Source organism: Eptatretus burgeri, chromosome 16 (assembly GCF_056783735.1).
Source record: "Eptatretus burgeri isolate ZD-2024b chromosome 16, Ebu_testis_v1, whole genome shotgun sequence".
NCBI lineage: Eukaryota > Metazoa > Chordata > Myxini > Myxiniformes > Myxinidae > Eptatretus > Eptatretus burgeri.
The window spans coordinates 15,561,485-15,582,555 of NC_140976.1; the positions used below are offsets into that span (position 1 = coordinate 15,561,485).

The window sequence follows — 21,071 nt, forward strand, 5'->3', positions numbered from 1 at the left end:
AAGCTGAACCAAAACCTTATCAGCTTGTTCTTGTCACCTAACCAACTCATCCACAAGGTTTTATCAGAACTTTTTCATATTTTTTGAGATATCGTGCTATATATCGTTTTTGGCCCCATCTCTCAAGGGTGAAGAATAATTTTGAAAATTCTTGTATCCGGATCCGGATCCGGGTCTTTATCAAAATCGGTCCTCGTCACACACCGAACCTGTCCACCAAGTTTCATCCGAATCCATCCATAACGTTTTGAGATATCCTGTTCACAAACAGAAAGACAGACAGACAAAAAAACAGGGGTAAAAATATCACCTTTGTCCACCCTCGTTGGTGGAGGTAATACATAGATGGCCCATTAAAGTGGCTGACACAAACTGAGAGAGTGCATGAAGCTTGAGAATTGTTGGGGTGAAAAGTCAGATGGATGAGATGGGGATTGGAGAAAAAGGAGAGGTGATGAAAGACCAGCCTCGGTGGTGGTGTCATGGTTATAACGTCCTCTCTGAGTCTGGGAGTTCAGCATTTCAAACCGCGATTGAGTTATACCAAAGACTTTAGAAATGGTATGTGCTGCTTCCTTGCCTGATGCTCAGCATTTAAAAGGAGAGAGCATGGACAAAGAACCTAAGTTGGTAATAATAGCACAGGCTTTGATGAGTGTCATGACCTCCTCCTGCATGAAAGTTCCTTGTAAGGGAACTCAAATTATTAAGTAAGTTCGGGGAAGAGGCTTCTACATGCCTGCGCGCAAGCACGCACACACACGGGTTTGTTTGTTCCTTATACATTTCCAAACCCCTGGGACAATTTCCCCCACATTTGCTGTACCACATTGTTTTCCCACATGGAAGGTCAACATCACAATCAAAACTTTCAATTATTCATCAAATCGATGTAAAAACATAAAATAACGGCACCTTCAGCGACCTCGTGACGTATGCCCACCCCCTTGTCTCACATTGGCTCAGGCAGTGGTGCGTCACGCCCTCGGCAGGAAGAGGGGCAGAGTTTGGACTTTGCATGTGCATTTAGCTTGTCAACACCTCAAACCCAACCTGTATTTCACTTTGCTTATTCAGAACAATCTCAGCTAACAATAACCTTCTTACCGATTTACTAAAGTCGAGATAACTCGATCATAATTGAGTGACCCAACTTGTTAGATAAGGAGAAAAGGTTTACATCTGTATTACACATCCATATGGGGTTGAAGTTTAATAGACTAACATACAGTGGATGCAATAAATTCTGTTGGGTTTGAATTCAAGCTGTTTGAATCAGAAATGCACAAATTAAAAAGTAAGCATCTCGATGTGTGCAAGTTCAGCTTTTATGGTCTTGCTTCAATCTCAAGAACACATCCACAATACTGAGTTCTGCTGTACTTACATATTGTGGAGCCTTTATTATAGAAGATACACTGCTCCATGTTAAATAATAATCTATCCATGTTCATTTCCAAAAAAACCGGTAAAGATGGAGAGCTATCCAACTCTGGAAAATCCTCTTTATCTCTTTGCTGATGACTCCATCCTCTGCCGTACCATCTGTCATCCCTCAGATCGGCAAGCAGCAGCTTCTTCGCTCTCTGCACATTTGGAGAAAATCACAAGCTGGTCCAACACGTGGAACATGTCTTTCAATCCTGACAAATTCCATCCACTTTCTCAACAATCCTCTTGAAGAAGTCCTTTCATTCAAGCTTCTGGTTCTCACTATCTGCCATGATTTCTCCTGAGAAAGCCACTTCTCCAAGCTGGCCTCCAAAGCCAGTCACCGATTGGGCATCCTCCATCATGCAAAGTCCTTCCTTGGCACAGCTGAGCTAATGACCACATACAAAGCTTTCATTCACAGCCTGATGGAGTACTGCTCTCCCCTCTGGGCTGGTGCTCCTGCCTCCCACCTTTCTCGGCTTCACGCTGTGGAAACCAAGGCATTTCGGATCATTGGCATCTCCCGCGATGAGGCTGAGTCTTTGGGCCTCTCACTCTCTCACCGCAGGCAGGTCGGTGGTCTTTCTGTCTTCTACCATCTCCTCTCCGGTGTCGTGCTCCCCCCCCCCCTACTGTGTCTGTGATTTGTCCCCACCATATTTCCGCAGGGCGCTCAAGGTCTCCAGTCTCCAAATACACAAATGTTGTCTCCAGTAATTAGAGTAGACGGCCAAAATGAATCTCTTTGTTACAGAACATTCACTGTGGTTGTTCATCTAGTTTTGAGCTCGACATCTCTTGTAAAATAAATTGACTTTGCACCCGCTGTTTTGGAGAAGTACCATGTCCTGTCCGTCATGTCAAACCCGTCCCCTCTCCACCAGGATGTAATATGGGCGCTAAAGTGCGTGAACCAGGGCTGGTTTCTGCCATACTCACCTTGTGAGACCGAGTTCGGAGCGTGGAAGCGGCACTACATCCAATGCGTGACATCCCTAGACTGGACCCATCCTCCTCAGGACCAGACGCAGAACCGAGAGAACCCGCAGCGGGTCAAGAGCGCAGCTTCAGCCAAACAGAGAGCCAGGGCAACAAGGAGGTGGCTGAAAAGACAATCGACGACTTGGAAGAGTGAGTGCATGAGTGGTGTGCCGTGCGGAGGATTAAGTTTTTGGTTTGTGTATTTAATATATTGCGACATTCATCAAAGCGGTAGTATCACTGAAAGACTCGCTCGCAATCACGATCAGGCATCGTTACAAATAATTGGCCGTTTACACAATTCCCCCTCGGCTTACTGGATGGGTTTTATTCAATCAAGAGGATGGCCTGCTGATGCCACCGTGACTGTTGATTAGAGTTGGAAATTGAACACACACAAATTAAACCAACTTGGTGGAAACAGTTCCTGAAACGTTTTCGTTCAGATAAATACTGTACTCTACTTACCAAACTGTAAACGACTTCTTATACTTACACAAATAAGGTCTATCCAGAAATTTCACCTTACACTGCTTTATACACAGAGCGTGGGGGTGGGGTGGGGTGGGGGTAGAGAAAGAAAGAGAAAGAGAAAGAGAAAGAGAAAGAGAGAGAGAGAGAGAGAGAGAGAGAGAGAGAGAGAGAGAGAGAGAGAGAGAGAGAGAGAGAGTGGGAGAGAGAGAGAGAGAGAGGAAGTGAGAGAGAGAGAGAGAGAGAGAGTTAGAGAGAGAGAGAGAGAGAGAGACTGAGAGAGAGAGAGAGAGAGAGAGACTGTGAGAGAGAGAGAGAGAGAGAGAGAGAGAGAGAGAGAGAGAGGGAGTGAGAGAGAGTGAGAGAGAGTGAGAGAGAGTGAGAGACAGTGAGAGAGAGTGAGAGAGAGTGAGAGAGAGAGAGAGAGAGAGAGAGAGAGAGAGAGAGGGAGAGTGGGAGAGTGGGAGAGTGGGAGAGTGGGAGAGTGGGAGAGTGGGAGAGTGGGAGAGTGGGAGTGGGAGAGTGGGAGAGTGGGAGAGTGGGAGAGTGGGAGAGTGGGAGAGTGGGAGAGTGGGAGAGTGGGAGAGTGGGAGAGTGGGAGAGTGGGAGAGTGGGAGAGTGACAGAGAGACAGAGTGACAGAGAGACAGAGTGACAGAGAGAGAGAGAGAGAGAGAGAGAGAGAGAGAGAGAGAGAGAGAGAGAGAGAGAGAGAGAGTGGGAGAGTGGGAGAGTGGGAGAGTGGGAGAGTGGGAGAGTGGGAGAGTGGGAGAGTGGGAGGTTGGGAGAGTGAGAGAGTGGGAGAGTGGGAGGTTGGGAGAGTGAGAGAGTGGGAGAGTGAGAGAGTGGGAGAGTGGGAGAGTGAGAGAGAGAGTGAGAGAGAGAGAGAGAGAGAGAGAGAGAGAGAGAGAGAGAGAGAGAGAGAGAGAGAGAGAGAGAGAGAGAGAGAGAGAGAGAGAGAGAGTGTGGGAGAGTGGGAGAGTGGGAGAGTGGGAGAGTGGGAGAGTGGGAGAGTGGGAGAGTGGGAGAGTGGGAGAGTGGGAGAGTGGGAGAGTGGGAGAGTGGGAGAGTGGGAGAGTGAGAGTGAGAGTGAGAGAGAGAGAGAGAGAGAGAGAGAGAGAGAGAGAGAGAGAGAGAGAGAGAATCATCAAGTGTGGAATGTCCTGAACATCCTACTGTTAATTTGCAATTGGTCATTGGGTTTGACACCAATAATAAAATTTATTACAGACCTTCGGCATAAAAAGCAACATATATCAAACAAACACTTTCAATTGGAGCACCTCGCCGCCGTTAGAGCATTTAAATTGAGATGTGGCAATAAATGTGAATTGTTGATCTCAGCTTGCCGGCTCAATGATAGAAGACGTCATTTGCATTTCTGCCACCTGCATCCCCACCCCATTTGGAATCCCATGTGGGCACGGGCAACTTGCAAGTTTTATCAAAGCATTGTTTAGGAAGATTAAAGGAGTGCTTTGCTTTTAGGAAAGTTTTATCTCACCTGGCTTGTCCAGCCAGTGACAGCATTGGTTCACCTGGTGCAGAACCAAAAACTTATTCTTTCACTTGCAGCACATGGCTGCAGGAAGCGTCATTGGCTGCAGATGCAACTGTGCCACTGATGCGGTACCCCCTATGGGTTTAGACCAGGAATGTAGAATTTGGCCAGGGTGCCAGCAATAGTTCGCCAACTCGTCATGGACACCATGGGATCTTGAAACATCCACCAATTAATGCTGGCAGACGGGTCGTCCAGTTTAGCGTCCATTTGATGGACAGCACCTACATTGAAGCCTCGCCCTGTCTGCAAAACACCAGGATTACAGTTTAAAGCTGGGTCTGCATTCAAACCCAGGTGAAACAGCTCAGAGGTGTCTGTGCATCCCTCTAGGCTATCCTGCCAGCCCTAATTTAAAGAAAACTGTCAATTTCCTTCCAACTAAGGTTACTAAGCTATGATGCAGTTTCACGTCCCATCTTTAACTTGATGTTTTTTGTTTTTTTTGCTGTAACACAATGAAACAAACTTCAGCTTTCATTCCACAGGACAGCAAGAGGACATAATTTGCTCCAGATCTGCAATCGTGCCCTGCCACGCCCTTGCCATTTTGGTGAGTTTATCCTCATCCTTCTCAAAGGAAAAAAATCTCACCGTCACATGCATAACTGCGTGGGAACTTGAATCTATAAACACCTCCCCAGAGAGCAACAACATGGGTCCAACATTAAGATGACAATGTTGAACATCTTTACGCAATATCTCAATCCCATTGCAATTCGAAAAAGGTACCAAAGGTATTGTTGAGGATTACGGGAGTACTTTATGGTGGACTCTTTGTCCCTTCCCAGGATGGTGCTCTTCGATGCCCGAGCGACGTTTCGCGTGAAGTTAACCAACGGCAGCTTGGAGGATCCACGGAACTGATGGACACGGTTCGGGCTACCAGGCGGAAGCTTGCACACAGGTCTCTGCTGAGGCTCACACAACAGCTCAGAGCCCCAGGCCATTCTCTGATACTATCCAGCTGCCTTTCTCGCTGTCCCCTCTCTCTGTTATTCCACACCCGACAATTACTGCGGTGCTTGATTTTTCTTTTCTTTCCCTTCAGCCCCTGCATGTGCAAAGCCGTTGGCTGTCCTGCCCTGCCCACCACCCAAGGCCTGCCTGAAACTATCCAAGCAGGCCTGTCTTGTTGCAGACCGGCCGAGCAAACTCTCCTCGTCCTCATTTCTTCTGCAGTTCCTGCACCAGAGGTTTGCATTGCCATGGTGTCTCCATATGTCACCACCTGGGGTCATAACTTACAAATACATCCCTCCGTTTTGTTCACGATGGCACAACAAAATGTAGTTTGCAGAAAGCTAAATAGATGTATTTTTTAAAGGTATTTACTGCGAGCTTCCTTGATTGTCCTTTATTTTTAGAAATCAATGTCGAAAACATCGGATGTCTCGTTTTAAACCTGCATTGTTTTGAGATCATCATTGTGTACCCAACCCCCCCCCCCCCCCCATCCAGCTCCTTCTGGCTGCAGTTAAGACTCGAGTAAAATCCCTACTGTACGACTATCGGGTCGACTCTTTGGACTGTCTTCTTCGGCGGGTCGAGGCTACGTTGGGGAACCAGGAGGCGAGTGGGATCGCAGTCATCACCGACGGGGATGCAGGAGAGATTCGGCTCCTCAGCTGTAAGGAAACCCAGCGATTTCATAGTTTCACCGTCCAACTTGCTTCACAGGAGTACTAATGTTGGCTTCGATATCCGTTTCTTTCAACCCTACGCCACACGTCAGCAAAATGGCCGATGTTAGCGCACCGTGAAAGAAGCCAGCATACCATCTCAAATGGTGATGTCTTCGATATGGAAAAGTGAGAGGCTGTTAATCCCATCAGTCCCTGTCACGTCGACATCGCATTTACATCCTGTGCATTCATTTTGCTTCAATTTAACTACCTCTGCCATAGATAGAGAGGGATCTTTAACTTCACCATCTTCTAAACGGCACAGCCAGATTAACACCCCCCCCTCCAAAGCCTCACGGTGCAGCACTCCCTGGTACAACTGCACTGACAGTTCAGTCATTTCAGATTCTCACACAATATTGTCCTCGTTTCCACTCGAGTTAAATCACCGATCATTTCTGATGTACCATACTCTGTTACAGAGCGTCGGTGCTGCCGAAGCAGTTTCTTGGCAAGGGTTATCCTGGATGGATTACCATTGTCTTCCCAGCAGTAGTTGGGGCAGGAATTTGGAATTCCTTCAAGGTGAGTAGGCAAGCGATAGCTCGCCTAGTCTTCACGAAGGACACTGCGGAATATTTTAAATTCACCAACTAATGCCGGTAGATGCGACGCCCAATTTAACGTCCATCCAATGGACGGCACACACATTGATGAAACACCGCACCTGTGAAACACCAGAATGACAGTTTATAGCTGGGTCAGGATTCAAGCCCAGGCTCGACAGCTAATAGGTGAGTGTGGGTACCGCTAGGCTATCCTGCCAGCCCAAATCATAAATTACTGAATACCAAAAAGTTCCATTTCAAGCTTCAAATGAGTACGGCCACCCTGTGAGTAAGTATTTGTCTTCCATAAACGTAAAAATTTTCCGTGAAGGCGGTTTATCATTCGGAAAATTCTGTTATTAGAAGCTCTTGATGTTTGGTTCCTCCGCTGGGAATTGGTTCTGGAAGTCAAAATGCAACGATCATAACCTTCCTCGAACTAATGTGCCGGCCCACCTTGCACGCCGGCGTGCCTCCGACAGGTGTGACCGTGAGTGCGAAGAACTTGCAGGTGCCAGAGGTCCGGGATTTTTGGGAACGACTGTCAGGCTGCCTGTGCTTGGGGGAAGACGGAGGCCACTTGGACATTTTCCACCCCCTCAAAAGCTCGGGTAAGTCCCACAAAGCAGAGAACAACCAGATATATGAAACCACACATCATGGGATACTATTATTATTACACATCCCCTTAGGCCGAGAGGATAGGGGGAGGTTTATACCTGTTGTTGGGTTTGTTTCTACAATTGGTACCCCCAATTTTTAATGGTACCTCAGTTTCTTAGACTGCTTGGGGTATTAAACCCCCATTTTGGTTTGTTTTTTTTCTTCCTTTTTTTTCTGCCAAAATCCGAGCTGCATCTCGGAGCTGACTGGGACTTTTGGAATGTAATTTTGCATCAATAATGGGAATGTATACAGGGTTGACACAATTTTTTTTGACCTTGATCTATTTTTAAGGTCATGAACTAATTATCGAAAAATTCACTTTTTTTGAACCACAATTAGACAAATTTTTGTCCAATGAAAACAAAATTGCCCTCTCCAGATACCTTCGAGTAAGGATGTTGAGTTTTATGGATAAATTGGAGATGGGGGACACATTTTCTTAATTTACCCTCTATCCCTAAATGTTTACGGTCATTTGGCGGTTCAAAACAAATATGGCCATTATTTATTGGATCATGGGTGCCAGTGGAGGCTTACCCTTGGCAATCACTTTGTGATCACAGATATCTAGTTTTTAGGTCAGCGAGCTGACCTAATAAAACCGTTCGATGTCCTCAGGTCCATCTGTCTGTCTGTCTGTGTCTGTCCGTCCATCTGTCAATCATTTTTATTTTTCTATCTCCTCCGAGATGTCTCGGACGATTGAGTTGTAACTTGACACGATGATAATACTTGTTGCTCTCTATAGATTTTCTGAGCCCTTTTTCATATTTTCGCCTCGGGGTCAAGGTTACAGGGTCATCAAGTGCAAAATGACCGATTGGTCGAATGGCCTATAAGGAAGCATCGGATGGCTGTAATGCATAATGGGTTTCGTAGGGATTATTAAATAGATTCAATTCGACCAACTAGTTTGCCTTTGTTTGTATGCGACTTGGTGGTAAAGAATCAGCACTTGGGATCTATACTAATAAAAGGCAATGTGTGTGTGTGTGTGTGTGTGTGTGTGTGTGTGTGTGTGTGTGTGTGTGTGTGTGTGTGTGTCAGTGTGTGTCAGTGTGTGTCAGTGTGTGTCAGTGTGTGTCAGTGTGTGTCAGTGTGTGTCAGTGTGTGTCAGTGTGTCCTCCATAACTCAAAAACTATAAAACTTAGCAGCCTGAAACATTGCATGCATATTAAGAAAACTCCAAGGAAGTACAGAATGAAAATTGTGTGTTTGTGTTCATTAAGAAACCCCTTTTGAAGATAATTAACAGCTTATTTAATTATATTCTTCATTAGGCGATCCTCAGCCAACTTGCTGTCTGGGGTCTTAAGGCGTTTCCTCGGTAACCTCGCTGGGGTCTGAAGCCGCCATGTTTTTTGGCCTGCTCAACCATGCCTTGACTTGGAACAGGCCACAACTATTTCTTCATGATAAAGCTGTTGTTTTCACTTTCCTCACTCATATTATCGAATGCTTGTTCATCATAGCTACGTATCGCTGTGTACATTGCAATGTTTATAAACATCCAGAGACGTCAGCGGTCGTGCCTTGACATTTCGGGCATCTTCGGGAGATGTGTTTCATGTGTTGCTAATGGCGTGCCAAACTAGCCGTTTAACAACCGTTTCATTGGAGTGCTTGCTTAAGTGCTTAAGCCACTTGGCGAGCACTCTACAAGCTGCTTTGTTGTTCGTTTTGGTAAAGTATCTATACTCTCAGGGGAACATCGATTAAACAGACTACGTTTCTGCCTGTGTTGGGCCCTGCGGTGGCGTGCGGTTGGTGCTCGGGAGGTGCAATTTTATTTTTTACAGGATATCGCTTTGTTTAACCTTTTGCGTGATCTCCTCATTTAATCCACCCCTCACTTTGACCGATACATATATAACACACCCGAGAAGGTTTGACGGTCAGCTCGGTACTATCTAGAACAGAAACTGGATATTATAAACAGGGCCAGACGACAAAGGTAACGAGAAACTAGTTGGTCAAATAAAATCTTCTTAATAATCCCTATGAAACCCATTATGCATAATCGCCATCCGATGCTTCCTTGCATAATCCTTCCGATGCATAATCGCCATCCGTCCGATAGGCCATTCGACCAATCGGTCATTTTGCACTTGATGACCCTGTAACCTTGACCCCGAGGAGAAAATGTGAAAAAGGGCTCAGAAAATCTAGAGAGAGCAACAAGTATTATCATCGTGTCAAGTTACAACTCAATCGGCCGAGACGTCTAGGAGGAGATAGAAAAATAAAAATTGTTGACAGACGGACAGACAGACACAGACAGACAGACGGACGGACCTGAGGACATCGAACGGTTTTATTAGGTCAGCTCGCTGACCTAAAAACAATAAGGTCCATCCGACCACGTGTTTGCCGTGATGTGGTTGTGAAGGCAGAGAGCACAGATCGACATTTTGTGTTCTGTGCCTTGATATATTTTTCAATTGAATTTTGCTAATTTCCCACTTGAATTCATTTTTCAAATAAGTCTGTTTGAAGGTAAATCTTTGTATTTGTCGTTTTTATGCACTTTATGTGTGTGCAAGTATAGAAACTGTATTACCATAACGGAAGTGTGTGTGTGTGTGTGTGTGTGTGTGTGTGTGTGTGTGTGTGTGTGTGTGTGTGTGTGTGTGTGTGTGTGTGTGTGTGTGTGTACCTGCAAGTTGCTGCTGTTTCCTGCTATCTCCACATGTGGGTGGGTTTCAGGAGGTGAAACAGAGACCTGCTCGGTCTCAAAGTGAGTGTGTGTGTGTGTGTGTGTGTGTGTGTGTGTGTGTGTGTGTGTGTGTGTGTGTGTGTGTGTGTGTGTGTGTACGTACGTGTGCGTGTGAGCACGCACACGCACATATGGAGTTTCAGAATGTGGAATGGAGTCTTCCCAGAGCAGGCTCAAAGTATCCACCTTTATTTCAGTAAGGGGTCACGATTCATGGACCAAGCTTTGAAGTTTTCTGTTCTCAAAGTTTTGTGCCGAGGCCTCTCTTCAGGATCGTCACTGAGCCCAGGACGGCTTCCAACTGTAGTTTGTTTGTAGTGATATTCGCAGGGATGATTTTTTAATAACTCTGTGGGGTTCTTCTTCATCACTGGGACATCTTTGGCCTTCTTCAGCTTCCAGGATCTTTTCACTTCATGCTCGAGGTCTTGGTATTCGGTCATTTTCTTGATTTGTGCAACATTATTCCAAAATCACCGGTATTAACACCTCAATTAGCAATGCCTTCTTCTCTTGTTTTTTTTTTTTGCACCTGATAAGTATAATATCTGGTCGCAATGCTTTGTTTTCGATGTTCACGCCTGATGGGATCATAAGGTCGTATGTGAGAGAAACTTCAATGTTTTCAGTGATTCATATTCCAGTTCGAGAAAATTTGTGAGAAAATGAACCAAAAGCAAAGTTTTTGCAGATGTGTCAGCAGATTACTTTATCAATTCTGTTGTGTCATTGTGTGTACAGCTGTTCTGAAACTTTTTTTTTCTTCTCGTGTTCGGTCATTAAGCATCACATAACATTCTCTTTGCTCACCCCACCTCCGCCCATCACGTGTTTTTTTTTCCTCCTCACCCCCACTTCTCTCTCTCTCTCTCTCTCTCTCTCTCTCTCTCTCTCTCTCTCTCTCTCTCTCTCTCTCTCTCTCTCTCTCTCTCTCTCTCTCTCTCTCTCTCTCTCTCTCTCTCTCTCTCTCTCTCTCTCTCTCTCTCTCTCTCTCTCTCTCTCTCTCTCTCTCTCACACCCCCCCCCAACACTTTATTGACCTGTCGCCTAAGCGGCGGGTTGTATTTGCTAGTAATATATAATCCAACTTTAGGAATACAGTAACACTTGTTTTCAAATCTTTTTCACTCTATAACAATTTTAGGCAGGAATGTACTCGGACTGAATATGCAAAACACATAATCAGTGGGCGTCTGTGCAGGTGTTCCACCATTTCTGGTCCGTAATTGGCTTGCCATGGCGTTTCTCCACATTCTCAACACGACTGAATGTTTATTCATCGACCACGTTTTTTATTTGCACAAAGATTTTATAATCAGACTGTTAAAGAGCATTGAGACGACTATTCCCAAACACCAAAATAACCTCACATCCATAGGGTTAGCGGTGTGGATGTCAACACAGCAGTAAAATGCTTTCCAAACATCCACCCACCCATTACGAACGACAACTTTGATAGATGTCGGTGATCATTACAGCATGAAACTAGAAGGGCACTCGGAAGAGCGCATTCCTTCGCCGCGTCATGCCTGATCCACGAGAACACATCGGGCCCATTACATTTTTGAAATATCGTGCTATACAGTACTATATCGTTTTTGGCCCTTTCTCTCAATGGTGAAGAATCACTAAAAATCAAATAATTCTCGTATCCAGACTCGGATTCAGATCTTCACCAGAATCTAATCAGTTCGTCCTTGTCATACACCGAACCTGTCCACAAGTTTTTGAGATATCTTGCACACAAACAAACAAACAGACAAAAAAAGGGGTGAAAACAACCTCCTTCCCCTTCGGTGGTGGAGGTAATCATGCAAATGTGGTTTTCTGGTGGCCGTAAGGGCCTTCCATGTTCTCCATGCACTGGTCCACCGTCCTGTAACAGGTTGCTCTGCATGGTTTCACAATGGAGGAGGTTATAGGCAGAGAAGACTGTTGAGTTGGAGGGATATACGTGTGCATGACTATCATTTGGCAAGGCCTTTGCAAAGAAGAATATTTCCGATGAGGTTTAATCTTTTGCAGAGTTGGGTCCAGCTCAGTTGTGTATCGTTTCCGGTTGTTTCTTTTATTTAATCATATAAAATACAGGTATCGAGGCTACAGGAGGCAATGAATCGATGACAAAATGGAGCGAAGGGAAACAGTGGGCAGAAAACAAGCGGATGCACCATAGTACGAAGAGCGGAATATCCATTGATGAGGTGAGAACAGGTACTCAGTGGGTGGAGTAAAGATCTGTCGTGGAAATGGAAGAAAGAATGAGACGGCATTGGGTATCAGGACTCAACATCCTGCAGGGAAGCGATCGAAACAGAATACTTGAGAAGACAGTTCCACCGGTGAAAATAATGGCTTGAAGGAATGGAGGTCAGGTTTCGATGTTTTCTGTGCTGCTATAGGTGACAGATACCTGGCAGGTTGGAGATTTTCCTTTTCTCAAACTCTTCAAATACTTTTAGAAGTCATTTGTATTTTTCCTCCTTTTGCTCTCGCACATGAATCAGCCGTATGTTTTATAACAGCTTGTGAATGAAAGGGCCTTAAAAACAACAACATCTGTCTGTTCGCAACTTTAAAATACAAACACTTCGCACACCATTTAATTAACAAACTAGGTGAGCTTGATATGGTTAACACAACTCAAGGATGTGTCTTAATTGCGCTGGTACTTGAACCAACATCACCCTCAGAAAAGCACGACTGACTATCATCCCGAACCACATACTCATCAGCGTCTCACTTTCACCTTGAAACAGACAGTTTCAAACACGTCTGCTTCATTTTGTTCTTCTCCATTGCAGCTACCCTGGTCTAAATCATCTAAATACTGCCAGGATCGTTCGCCACACGGGATCTGGTTGCAGACTCATCAAAATAGCGCAATGAGCTCCTGCCCCGATCCCCCGGTATCCCGCCACACTCAGATACATCCCACCAGAAACCCGAGTGTTCGCACGACTCGGAAAGCACGCACAAATCTCAAATGACTGTCTCGTCCCAGACTTGATGAATAAGCCCGAGGGGCTTTCCCAGAAGGTTCACGACTTGAACCTGGTACTCGAACCGCAATGTTCGAGTCTAATACGTCCGTACACAATGGTACGTCTGTACACAATGGTCTAATTATCAGCAATTCACAACTTTATAATTAAAAAATTTAAAAAAATCTTTGAGCAAAAGTAGTACTCGAATGATGAATTAACGAATCAGAATGACTGATTCAATGTTAAGGAATACCGCTGATTGTGAGGGGTCGCAGAACCAATTGTGGACCAGATGTGGCGGCACCATCAAAGTAAATGGTGCAAATCCGGAGCAGTATGAAAAGTAGAGTTTTAAAACCAGGAAATGAAATGATGAACAATTGTGAATCCTATTTCCCAACTCTTGCTTTGGGATGAAATTAACCACAGTGATATTGATAAAGACCTGGTTTGGTGTTGAGAGGTCTTTCGGTTGACCTGATCCAAAAATGTGCTGACGTCGCAGTGGCAGTTTCAAATCAGTCAATCTTTGGCATTGAACCGAAATATGATATGAGGGATATAGATTTCCAGCCAAAAAGAAAAAGGAAGACTTGACACATTGCTGCTGAGATGAGCCAATATGAACCCATTCAACATGTCAAGGTGAATTTACTCTCAAGTGAAAAGAATTCCAATTTACCAAAAAAAAAGCCAAAAAATCGCAGGCCACCGTGAGAAAGACCAAGGTCATTGCAGTTCACGAGAAGCGAGTAAAAAAACAAAAGATGGTTTCGAAAAAAAATCACGAGATTGCATCGAAGCTTGTATTAATAACCGGTTGGTTTGAACAAAATTAGTGAAACGAGAACGGCACTCGGTAGAGCGCATACCTCCACCAGGCTGAACAGTTTACGTTTTGTATCCCAGTGATAGGGCAGATCTGCATCAGGACCTGAACTGAAATCAAATCAATCAGCTTGTTCTTGTCAACTACCCAACTCGTCCACCAAGTTTTGTCCGAATCCGTACACAACCTTTTGAGATATCCTGATCACAAACAAACAAACAAACAAACAGGAGAGAAAACATAATCTGCTTCCACCTTCAGTGTCGGAGGTAATAATGATTAACGAGTCATTATCTGTTGGTCTTACATAGAATAAACTAGAACAATGACCTGAAGACAAAGCCAAATATGATGGGCTGTTTCAGCATTGATAAAACATGAATTGCCAAAGCCATCATTGTGACAAAATGTGGGGGGTAAAAAAAACGAGACAAGACAGCAAGAGAGGTTGAAAAGTGTTTTAATGTCGCAGGTGCACAATAGTGATACCTAGAGGCCTCTAACATGAAAGGCTAAACTTTCAACCTTCTTTAAACAAATGTGATTACATCTTCGGTGAATGGGATGAGGGAAACTGAAATGTCTGGAAATACAATAACATAAAAACTAAAATAAACAAGGACAAATGTGTCCAAGAGCAGCGGCCTAAAGGTTTTGTCGGCTAAAAAAAAACAAAAACAAAAACAACAACAACAACAACTTCCGATATTTCCTCACGTGCCTTGATTAAGCCAATAGCGAGACCCGTCATAATGTATTTAAGTATTTACGAAATATAGTGTATTTACAAAATAAATAGTGTATTTACAAAATAAATAGTGTATTTACGAAATTACAATACGATAAATGGAATAATCTTTAAATAGTAACGTGAACTTTTCGAAACTTTAAAGTAAATGTCCAAATATATTTAAAAGTTCATGATAGACGCTCTCAAAAGGCACCGTCTATGTGAGGATGTGTACATGTGCTCAGTATTTAAGGATATCCGGATCTTGTATATACGAGAGCTGAGTCCTAGAGGTTAAGGTTTTGTCTTCACAAGAAGAAGAAGAACAATGCCGAGCTCTTGATGAGCAGCGTTCGCAACGTGAGACGCTGCTAAAAAATGAAAGGAAATCCTCATGATGGAGAAAATCTCATTCAAAACAAGTCCCCATTACCTGCAAACAGAAGAGGTAACAGATAACGAGGGTGTGTGACATGGTTTGTAATCGAGTGGTTTGCTCTCGGATAGACGTGACATTAACCTCAGGTGGTTGATGTACTTACGTTATCGGTCCCTCTTCTTGAGTGAATCTGTAAACGAACCGCTTTGTCAGCAGAACAAGAAGCTGATACTCTCGGTCCCCCACCTTTTGGGTGGTTATGAAGAACAGATCTGTGCAAGATGAAAGGTAAATGTTGAAGGGTTTTAGAAATACGTGAAGGGCACATACACAAGCCAAGTTACTGAGACGGTTGCCATGACAACAGAATTCAGCCAATCATCACCGTGATCTAAAGAGGTTGAGACAATGTCATGAGGAACGGATATCTGCAAAATGAAAGCAAAATGTTCAACGGTTTTTGAACTATCGCATACACAAAAGTACGTGGACGGATGATCGGTCAGTCGGACGGAGCTCATTTTAATGTCCCCTTCTCCGACAAAATGATCCAAAAGTTTTACTTTTTGTTGAGAGAACAAGGCAACATAAAAAATTAATTTGATGACCATCTCTTCGTAGACAAACGTTTCTAGGCAGGAACCAATCCCGAACAGTTTACCATTGCGTTGCGGGATAGTTGGCTGAAAGAGCAGGAATTTGTAATTTGTTCATCATGCCGATGATAACTCGCCCATTCTTCGTGAAAGTCACCATTGGATCTTTAACCTCCACCAACGGCCAGTGGTAGCAGACGGGTCCTCCGACTTGATGTCCATCCGATGGACGGCTGGCGCACCAAATCAGATTTGGCGCACCACAAAAAAATGATGCCTCACTCTGCTTGTGAAACACCAGGATGACTGCAGTTGAAAGCAGTGTTGAGATTCGAACCTGGGCGAGACAGCTCAGAAATTAGTGCACATACCTCACGGTCCCAAGACAACGTTATGGCTGTCAAACAAAATAGCGGGATGAGAAAAATAAAGGGGTGAGAATGAATCGGAGAATGTCCGGCTTGTTCCTTTTGATAAAGGTGAATGTTGAATGAGCGGAATGCAAAATAATAAATCAGAAATATCCTGTGCTCATATTTCCTCCTTCCTCCTTGTACTGTGCAGAAGGCGGAGTCCAACTCATGGGGCAGCTGGAGGAGGTGTTTGAAAGCAGAGTTACATCCCCAGCATCTGCTCTGCCATTCACCTTCTGGCAAGGTGAATCCCATAAGGTTTAATCATAAAATCCATCCTGAGAAAGTGTGGCCTCTAAATGCCAAATACAAATCCTACCCAAGGAAACTCCACACAAAGTATTCGGACCTCTTCGTCTCGTCGAGATCCTGAAGCACATAGGCCCATCCCATTGGTGGGTGCTTTAAATGTCTTGGCAGTGCGTCGGGCAGTCAGGTCTTGAGGGGGAAATATTAAAATCAAACTGGTGAGTGTTAACACCTTATTTATACCGCCAGATGACTGCGAATGGAGCTGGACACCACCAGATGGATCAGACGTCCCTTCGCTCTACTTCTCAAGGGATCATCTTATCACATGGGGCCGGGTTTCTGATTCTATGGCTGAGGCAACAAAGGCCTCACGGCAACATCTTCAACCATTCCTTGCACAACTTGGCAGGGAGGTGCTGGATCGTGCAGTTGGTACAATGGATCTACACATTATATATAATACACACACACACACACACACACACACACGTAAAAACAGCAAACAGTCCAAAGCTCTGTACCATATTAAAATTGTCCTACAATTTCACTACATATGAAACCGAGTAGTCAACGCAACACTTCCTCAACAACGTATCTCTTGGGAATCTAGCAACACTGGCTTTGTTTTTTTCAAAAGCAGCATCAGAACTGGTTCTTTGTCATATCTGCACAGGGCAACTACTGTTTGAGAATTTGAGTGTCGTCCAAGTGATGACATACCAAGAAGCAGGGCTTGCCGTGGCAGAAGCTTTCTTTGCTCTGGCTCAGAAAAAATCTATGGTATGTGACGAAAGCAGATCGCAAACAGCAAGGCGGCCGCAATAAATAAAAATAGGTTTCACATTTCTCATCAAATAGCAAGTCAAAATATATCACAATAGTTGCATTTCTGAATCTGAGCTGGAAGGGCAGTTCTACGTATTTGAACCCCGGCTCCATCAGGATGGTGGAGTCGGGGAAAGCAAAACTCAGTGTAAATAAAGGAAGTTTTATCCATGGCTGACACTAACTATGGCACCCTTTATGCACTTGAACAGGTTGAAAATGTTCCGGATTTGAGTCGAACCCAAGGAAAGCAATATTTACAGGCCACAGGCACACTGTCATGGAGTTGGGTGCTCGGTGGGATAAATGACATTTCAAACCAAACGTGTCATTGCCTTTCCGTCCAGGCCTGCCCGGTGGAATTCTTGACTCGTTTCCTGCACAGGAGGTGCGAGTGGAAGGGATGCCAGCACGTCGGTGAAAGGAAAGACCTTCCGGAAAGAGAGACCAAGAGATCGGCCAACTCGCAACCGCAGGTCGGAAATTGATTTACTTCCTTTGGTAAACTTCTTTTGTTTGGAGAATTGAAAACCAAATAGGAAAAACTTTCCCGTGGCAACAAATCAAAATAAATAAGCAAAACATCTTTTATTCAAAAATTGCTCTTTTACTGTTGAATCCATGTCCGTATTTCATTGAAAATTCTCATCAACACATTGTTTTTGTCACAGAATTCGGCAACGACCTCGCAAGCAGGTCCACAGCAACATGCTGTTGGGCATGAAGTGATGGCTGCAGAGATCATGAGACGCGAGACCGTCTATATGCGTACCTTGGAATCTCTGAAGGAGGTGTATGCGTCTCCTCTAAAGGCAGCACTCGCCTCAGGTCGACCAATAATCAGTGCCACCAATGTTCAGGTCATCGTTTCTGACCCACTGCACATCCTAGATCTCCATCGGTTGGTGGTTCTGTGTTGCCATGATAAAGCACCTTGCCGAATGCAAAATGTTGGTTTGGAAAAGTCTTTTTATGCTGAAAATATAATAAATTGCAATAATTGCGAATTATAAGTCACTAGTAATGTAATTAAAAACTTCTTTTTTTTAAAGACAGGACTAAATTGGGGTTGACCGAGATGCTATTACCGTCTGAGGACCGAGCTCATGATGCAGGGATCCCAGTTTCGAATGACACATCCGATGTTACGTTGTCCATTGCCTACTCATGTTCTGTGTACATTCATGTGACGGTACATTGTCGTCTCCTCGCGTCCTTGTTCATCATGTACTTCACATATCTTCATCGTGTATATCAACATGCAAAGCTAAAACTTTAAAGACCTTTGAACACAAAAGGCCACAATCCCATGAGTCTCAGATAACCCACAAAAAAACAAAAAAAGACACAGGTCCAAAAACCAGAACAGATACTGACCGTTGATTAGACATAGCAAGGTGTAAGACTTTATACATTAGAAAGGAGGAGTATGAGGGTATCCGATATATGTTTATGATAATAAAGGATGGAGACAAAATAAGTGCAGGATAATTTTCTCAGCAAAATGGACAATGGACAGGACCGGGCGACATTTTTTAAGAGTGAATGGGAGGAGAGTCGAGATGTCTTTGGGGCAGGGATCTTTCACTCAGACAGTGGCAAATTCACTGAGTCGGCCCTTGGGAAGGTGGTGACAGCATAAGCAGTAGATGGGTTTAAACTGAAATTAGATAGGTGCCTAGAAGCAATGGAGATAGAGGGGTACAGGGATGTTGGCAGAAATGCAAGGGAATTATGTGCCTGGATGGCCTCCTCCTGCATCGAAGCGCATTGTATATCTTTGTATGATGCTGTTAGGGTGGGCACGAGGTCAAATATTCCACCAGGACGATCACCAATTTCGTGATGGATGGTCTTAAGAGACAATATGCTTCGATGAGACCATATGTCCACTGGGAAGACCAAACAGATATTTTCTTCGATTTCCGATGTACAGAAACTCAAGCAAGATATGTTGCTTTCAGCTGGTTTGTCCATCTGAAAGGATGGGGGCCGAGCAATGTACCCAGGACAAAGCACAGCGGTTTGAAAACCCCGTAAAGAGGGCTTTTCGCACCAATTCCCAACGGCCATGAGTTTGATGCACACCACAGTACAATTTCTAATTCCAAACCGTGCACCAGGTCGACACACCAGTGGTGAGAAACAGGTTTTTAGGAAGCAAAGAGGGATGGTGAGAACAAGGAAGGCACACACATGTGGTTTTCTGCACAATAAGTCCCCTCGTGCCCACGAACTGCGATGGCTTACGCAATAACTTATTCAGTCACACCACGAAGAGTTAGACAGAGATAGGTCACAAGACAGAAAAACCTAGTTCCTGCATGAGGTTGTTGTGGGCTGGTGTTGAGAGAGGGGGAGAGAGAGAAATAGAGGGGAGAGAGAGAGAGAGAGAGAGAGAGAGAGAGAGAGAGAGAGAGAGAGAGAGAGAGAGAGAGAGAGAGAGAGAGAGAGAGAGAGAGAGAGAGAGAGAGAGAGAGAGAGAGAGAGGGAGAGAGAGAGAGAGAGAGAGAGAGAGAGAGAGAGAGAGAGAGAGAGAGAGAGAGAGAGAGAGAGAGAGAGAGAGAGATAGAGGGAGAGAGAGAGATAGAGAGATAGAGAGAGAGGAGAGGGGGTGAGAGGGAGGTCTTGCGGGAGAGATAGATGTGATAAGCTGTGCTGTGTCCGGGCTTCCGAACTTCTCTAAAGCACACATGTGATTGTATGGCATTATCAGTCCTCTCAATAGGGGTACTGCTGTGTCCAACTCACTGAGGGACTAAACTCACCTCTCGACTCGAACAGTCTGCTCTCAACTGCTCCACTGAACTCATCTGTCCTATCCCAACTGAACTGCCCATTCGATCCTGACCCCTCAGCTTTTATGACCTTGCGATCCTGCGCTCATTGGCTCCTGTTCAACTTCTTTCCACATCCGCGGTTCTTAGAGGTTTCAAATGGGTCCGGGTGGTTGCCAACACGGATGCAGCTCCTAGCTTGGCACATGGTCGTAAGGCCTGACTTTCACCTTCATAGGGGTGGGCGGGGGGGGGTTGCTGCGGTTTGCGGACTACAAACGGAATGATTTAGACTTAGAGGATTAATGAACGGTGGGAAGCTTTTTAGATACATTATGGTGGAGAGGGGTTATGCTGCTAGGTCATTTATCAGCTCCTGAACAAACCTCCACACGTGCCCAATAATTTTTACGCAGAAACCACGCACTTATGCTGAACCTATATTAATGGCATAACTAGCCTACTTTACGCCCCATCACCATTCCTGAAACAGCACTGTTCTTTAATAACGAGGTTTTGCTTTGCAGCAAAAGGATATTTTGCTGTTCTTAAAAATATTCGAGAAACATGTCGGAATTGAACTTTTGACATCAAAATGCAATCTTTCGACATATTTTTTAACAGGAAAAAAAACCACAATGAATCTTGTAACCGTGTACAATCTATTACTAAAAGGAGACAAATGTGTGTGCGTGTCTTCATTCCAAAGGGTTCCTGTAAACCTGAAACAATCGGTTTACTTGGAACAAAAATTTGTGTTTAATCACAAGGATGCCCATTTTAAAGGCCCCTCTTTCTGTGATTGAGGAAGAAAACGTGGGGATGGGAGCTCAATGTAGCGGTTCCAAGGGTAACATTTATTATTCTACGACAGCAGCAACCCTTTAGGAAGACACGGGAGTACATGGAAGGAGCACACAACAAACAACCACAGCCATGCCAACAACTATGCATTGTAAATTTTTTTTACATGTGTTTCACATAATTTTACATCCTCACTCATTTGTTCATATGCAGCACAATGCTGCGGGGTAGTACCATTGACTGTGGTGTGCGGCTGTGCCGCTGATGCAATGCCCTCTGCTGGTTAGGGCAGGAGTTTGTAATTTGTTTTTTCATGGTGCGAGCGATAACTCACCCACTCTTCATGAAGGGCACCGTGGGATCTTTAACGTCCACCAACGAATTCCGGCAGACAGAATACTGGTTTAATGTCCATCC

General features: G+C 44.6%; 1 protein-coding gene and 1 long non-coding RNA gene across 7 annotated transcripts in view; one reads left to right on the top strand and one right to left on the bottom strand.

Moving 5' to 3' along the window:
- The window catches only part of ECT2L (epithelial cell transforming 2 like), an 81,699-nt gene that overhangs the window by 33,502 nt on the left and 27,126 nt on the right, over window positions 1–21,071 (top strand). For 4 of the 6 annotated variants that reach the window (XR_015052484.1, XM_085860052.1, XM_085860050.1 and 1 more), the window contains 11 exons: window positions 2,319–2,565; window positions 4,935–4,999; window positions 5,238–5,353; window positions 5,498–5,642; window positions 5,908–6,076; window positions 7,162–7,290; window positions 16,148–16,240; window positions 16,495–16,680; window positions 16,922–17,028; window positions 17,286–17,549; window positions 17,745–17,974. Coding sequence is in view for 4 of the 6 variants with exons in the window: in XM_085860052.1 (XP_085716178.1) it covers window positions 2,319–2,565; window positions 4,935–4,999; window positions 5,238–5,353; window positions 5,498–5,642; window positions 5,908–6,076; window positions 7,162–7,290; window positions 16,148–16,240; window positions 16,495–16,680; window positions 16,922–17,028; window positions 17,286–17,549; window positions 17,745–17,974 (1,751 nt within the window). In the remaining 2 variants the exon portion in view is untranslated. Of the gene's footprint in view, window positions 1–2,318; window positions 2,566–4,934; window positions 5,000–5,237; window positions 5,354–5,497; window positions 5,643–5,907; window positions 6,077–7,161; window positions 7,291–16,147; window positions 16,241–16,494; window positions 16,681–16,921; window positions 17,029–17,285; window positions 17,550–17,744; window positions 18,024–21,071 lie in introns of all 6 variants that reach the window. The other 2 variants (XR_015052485.1, XM_085860051.1) reach the window with 2 other exon arrangements.
- Window positions 14,323–20,455, bottom strand: LOC147010591 (uncharacterized). The gene is made up of 5 exons (XR_015052486.1): window positions 18,162–20,455; window positions 17,846–18,048; window positions 15,649–15,920; window positions 15,151–15,259; window positions 14,323–15,041 (listed from the first exon to the last, which is right to left on the bottom strand). It is a non-coding gene; the product is annotated as an uncharacterized LOC147010591 (long non-coding RNA).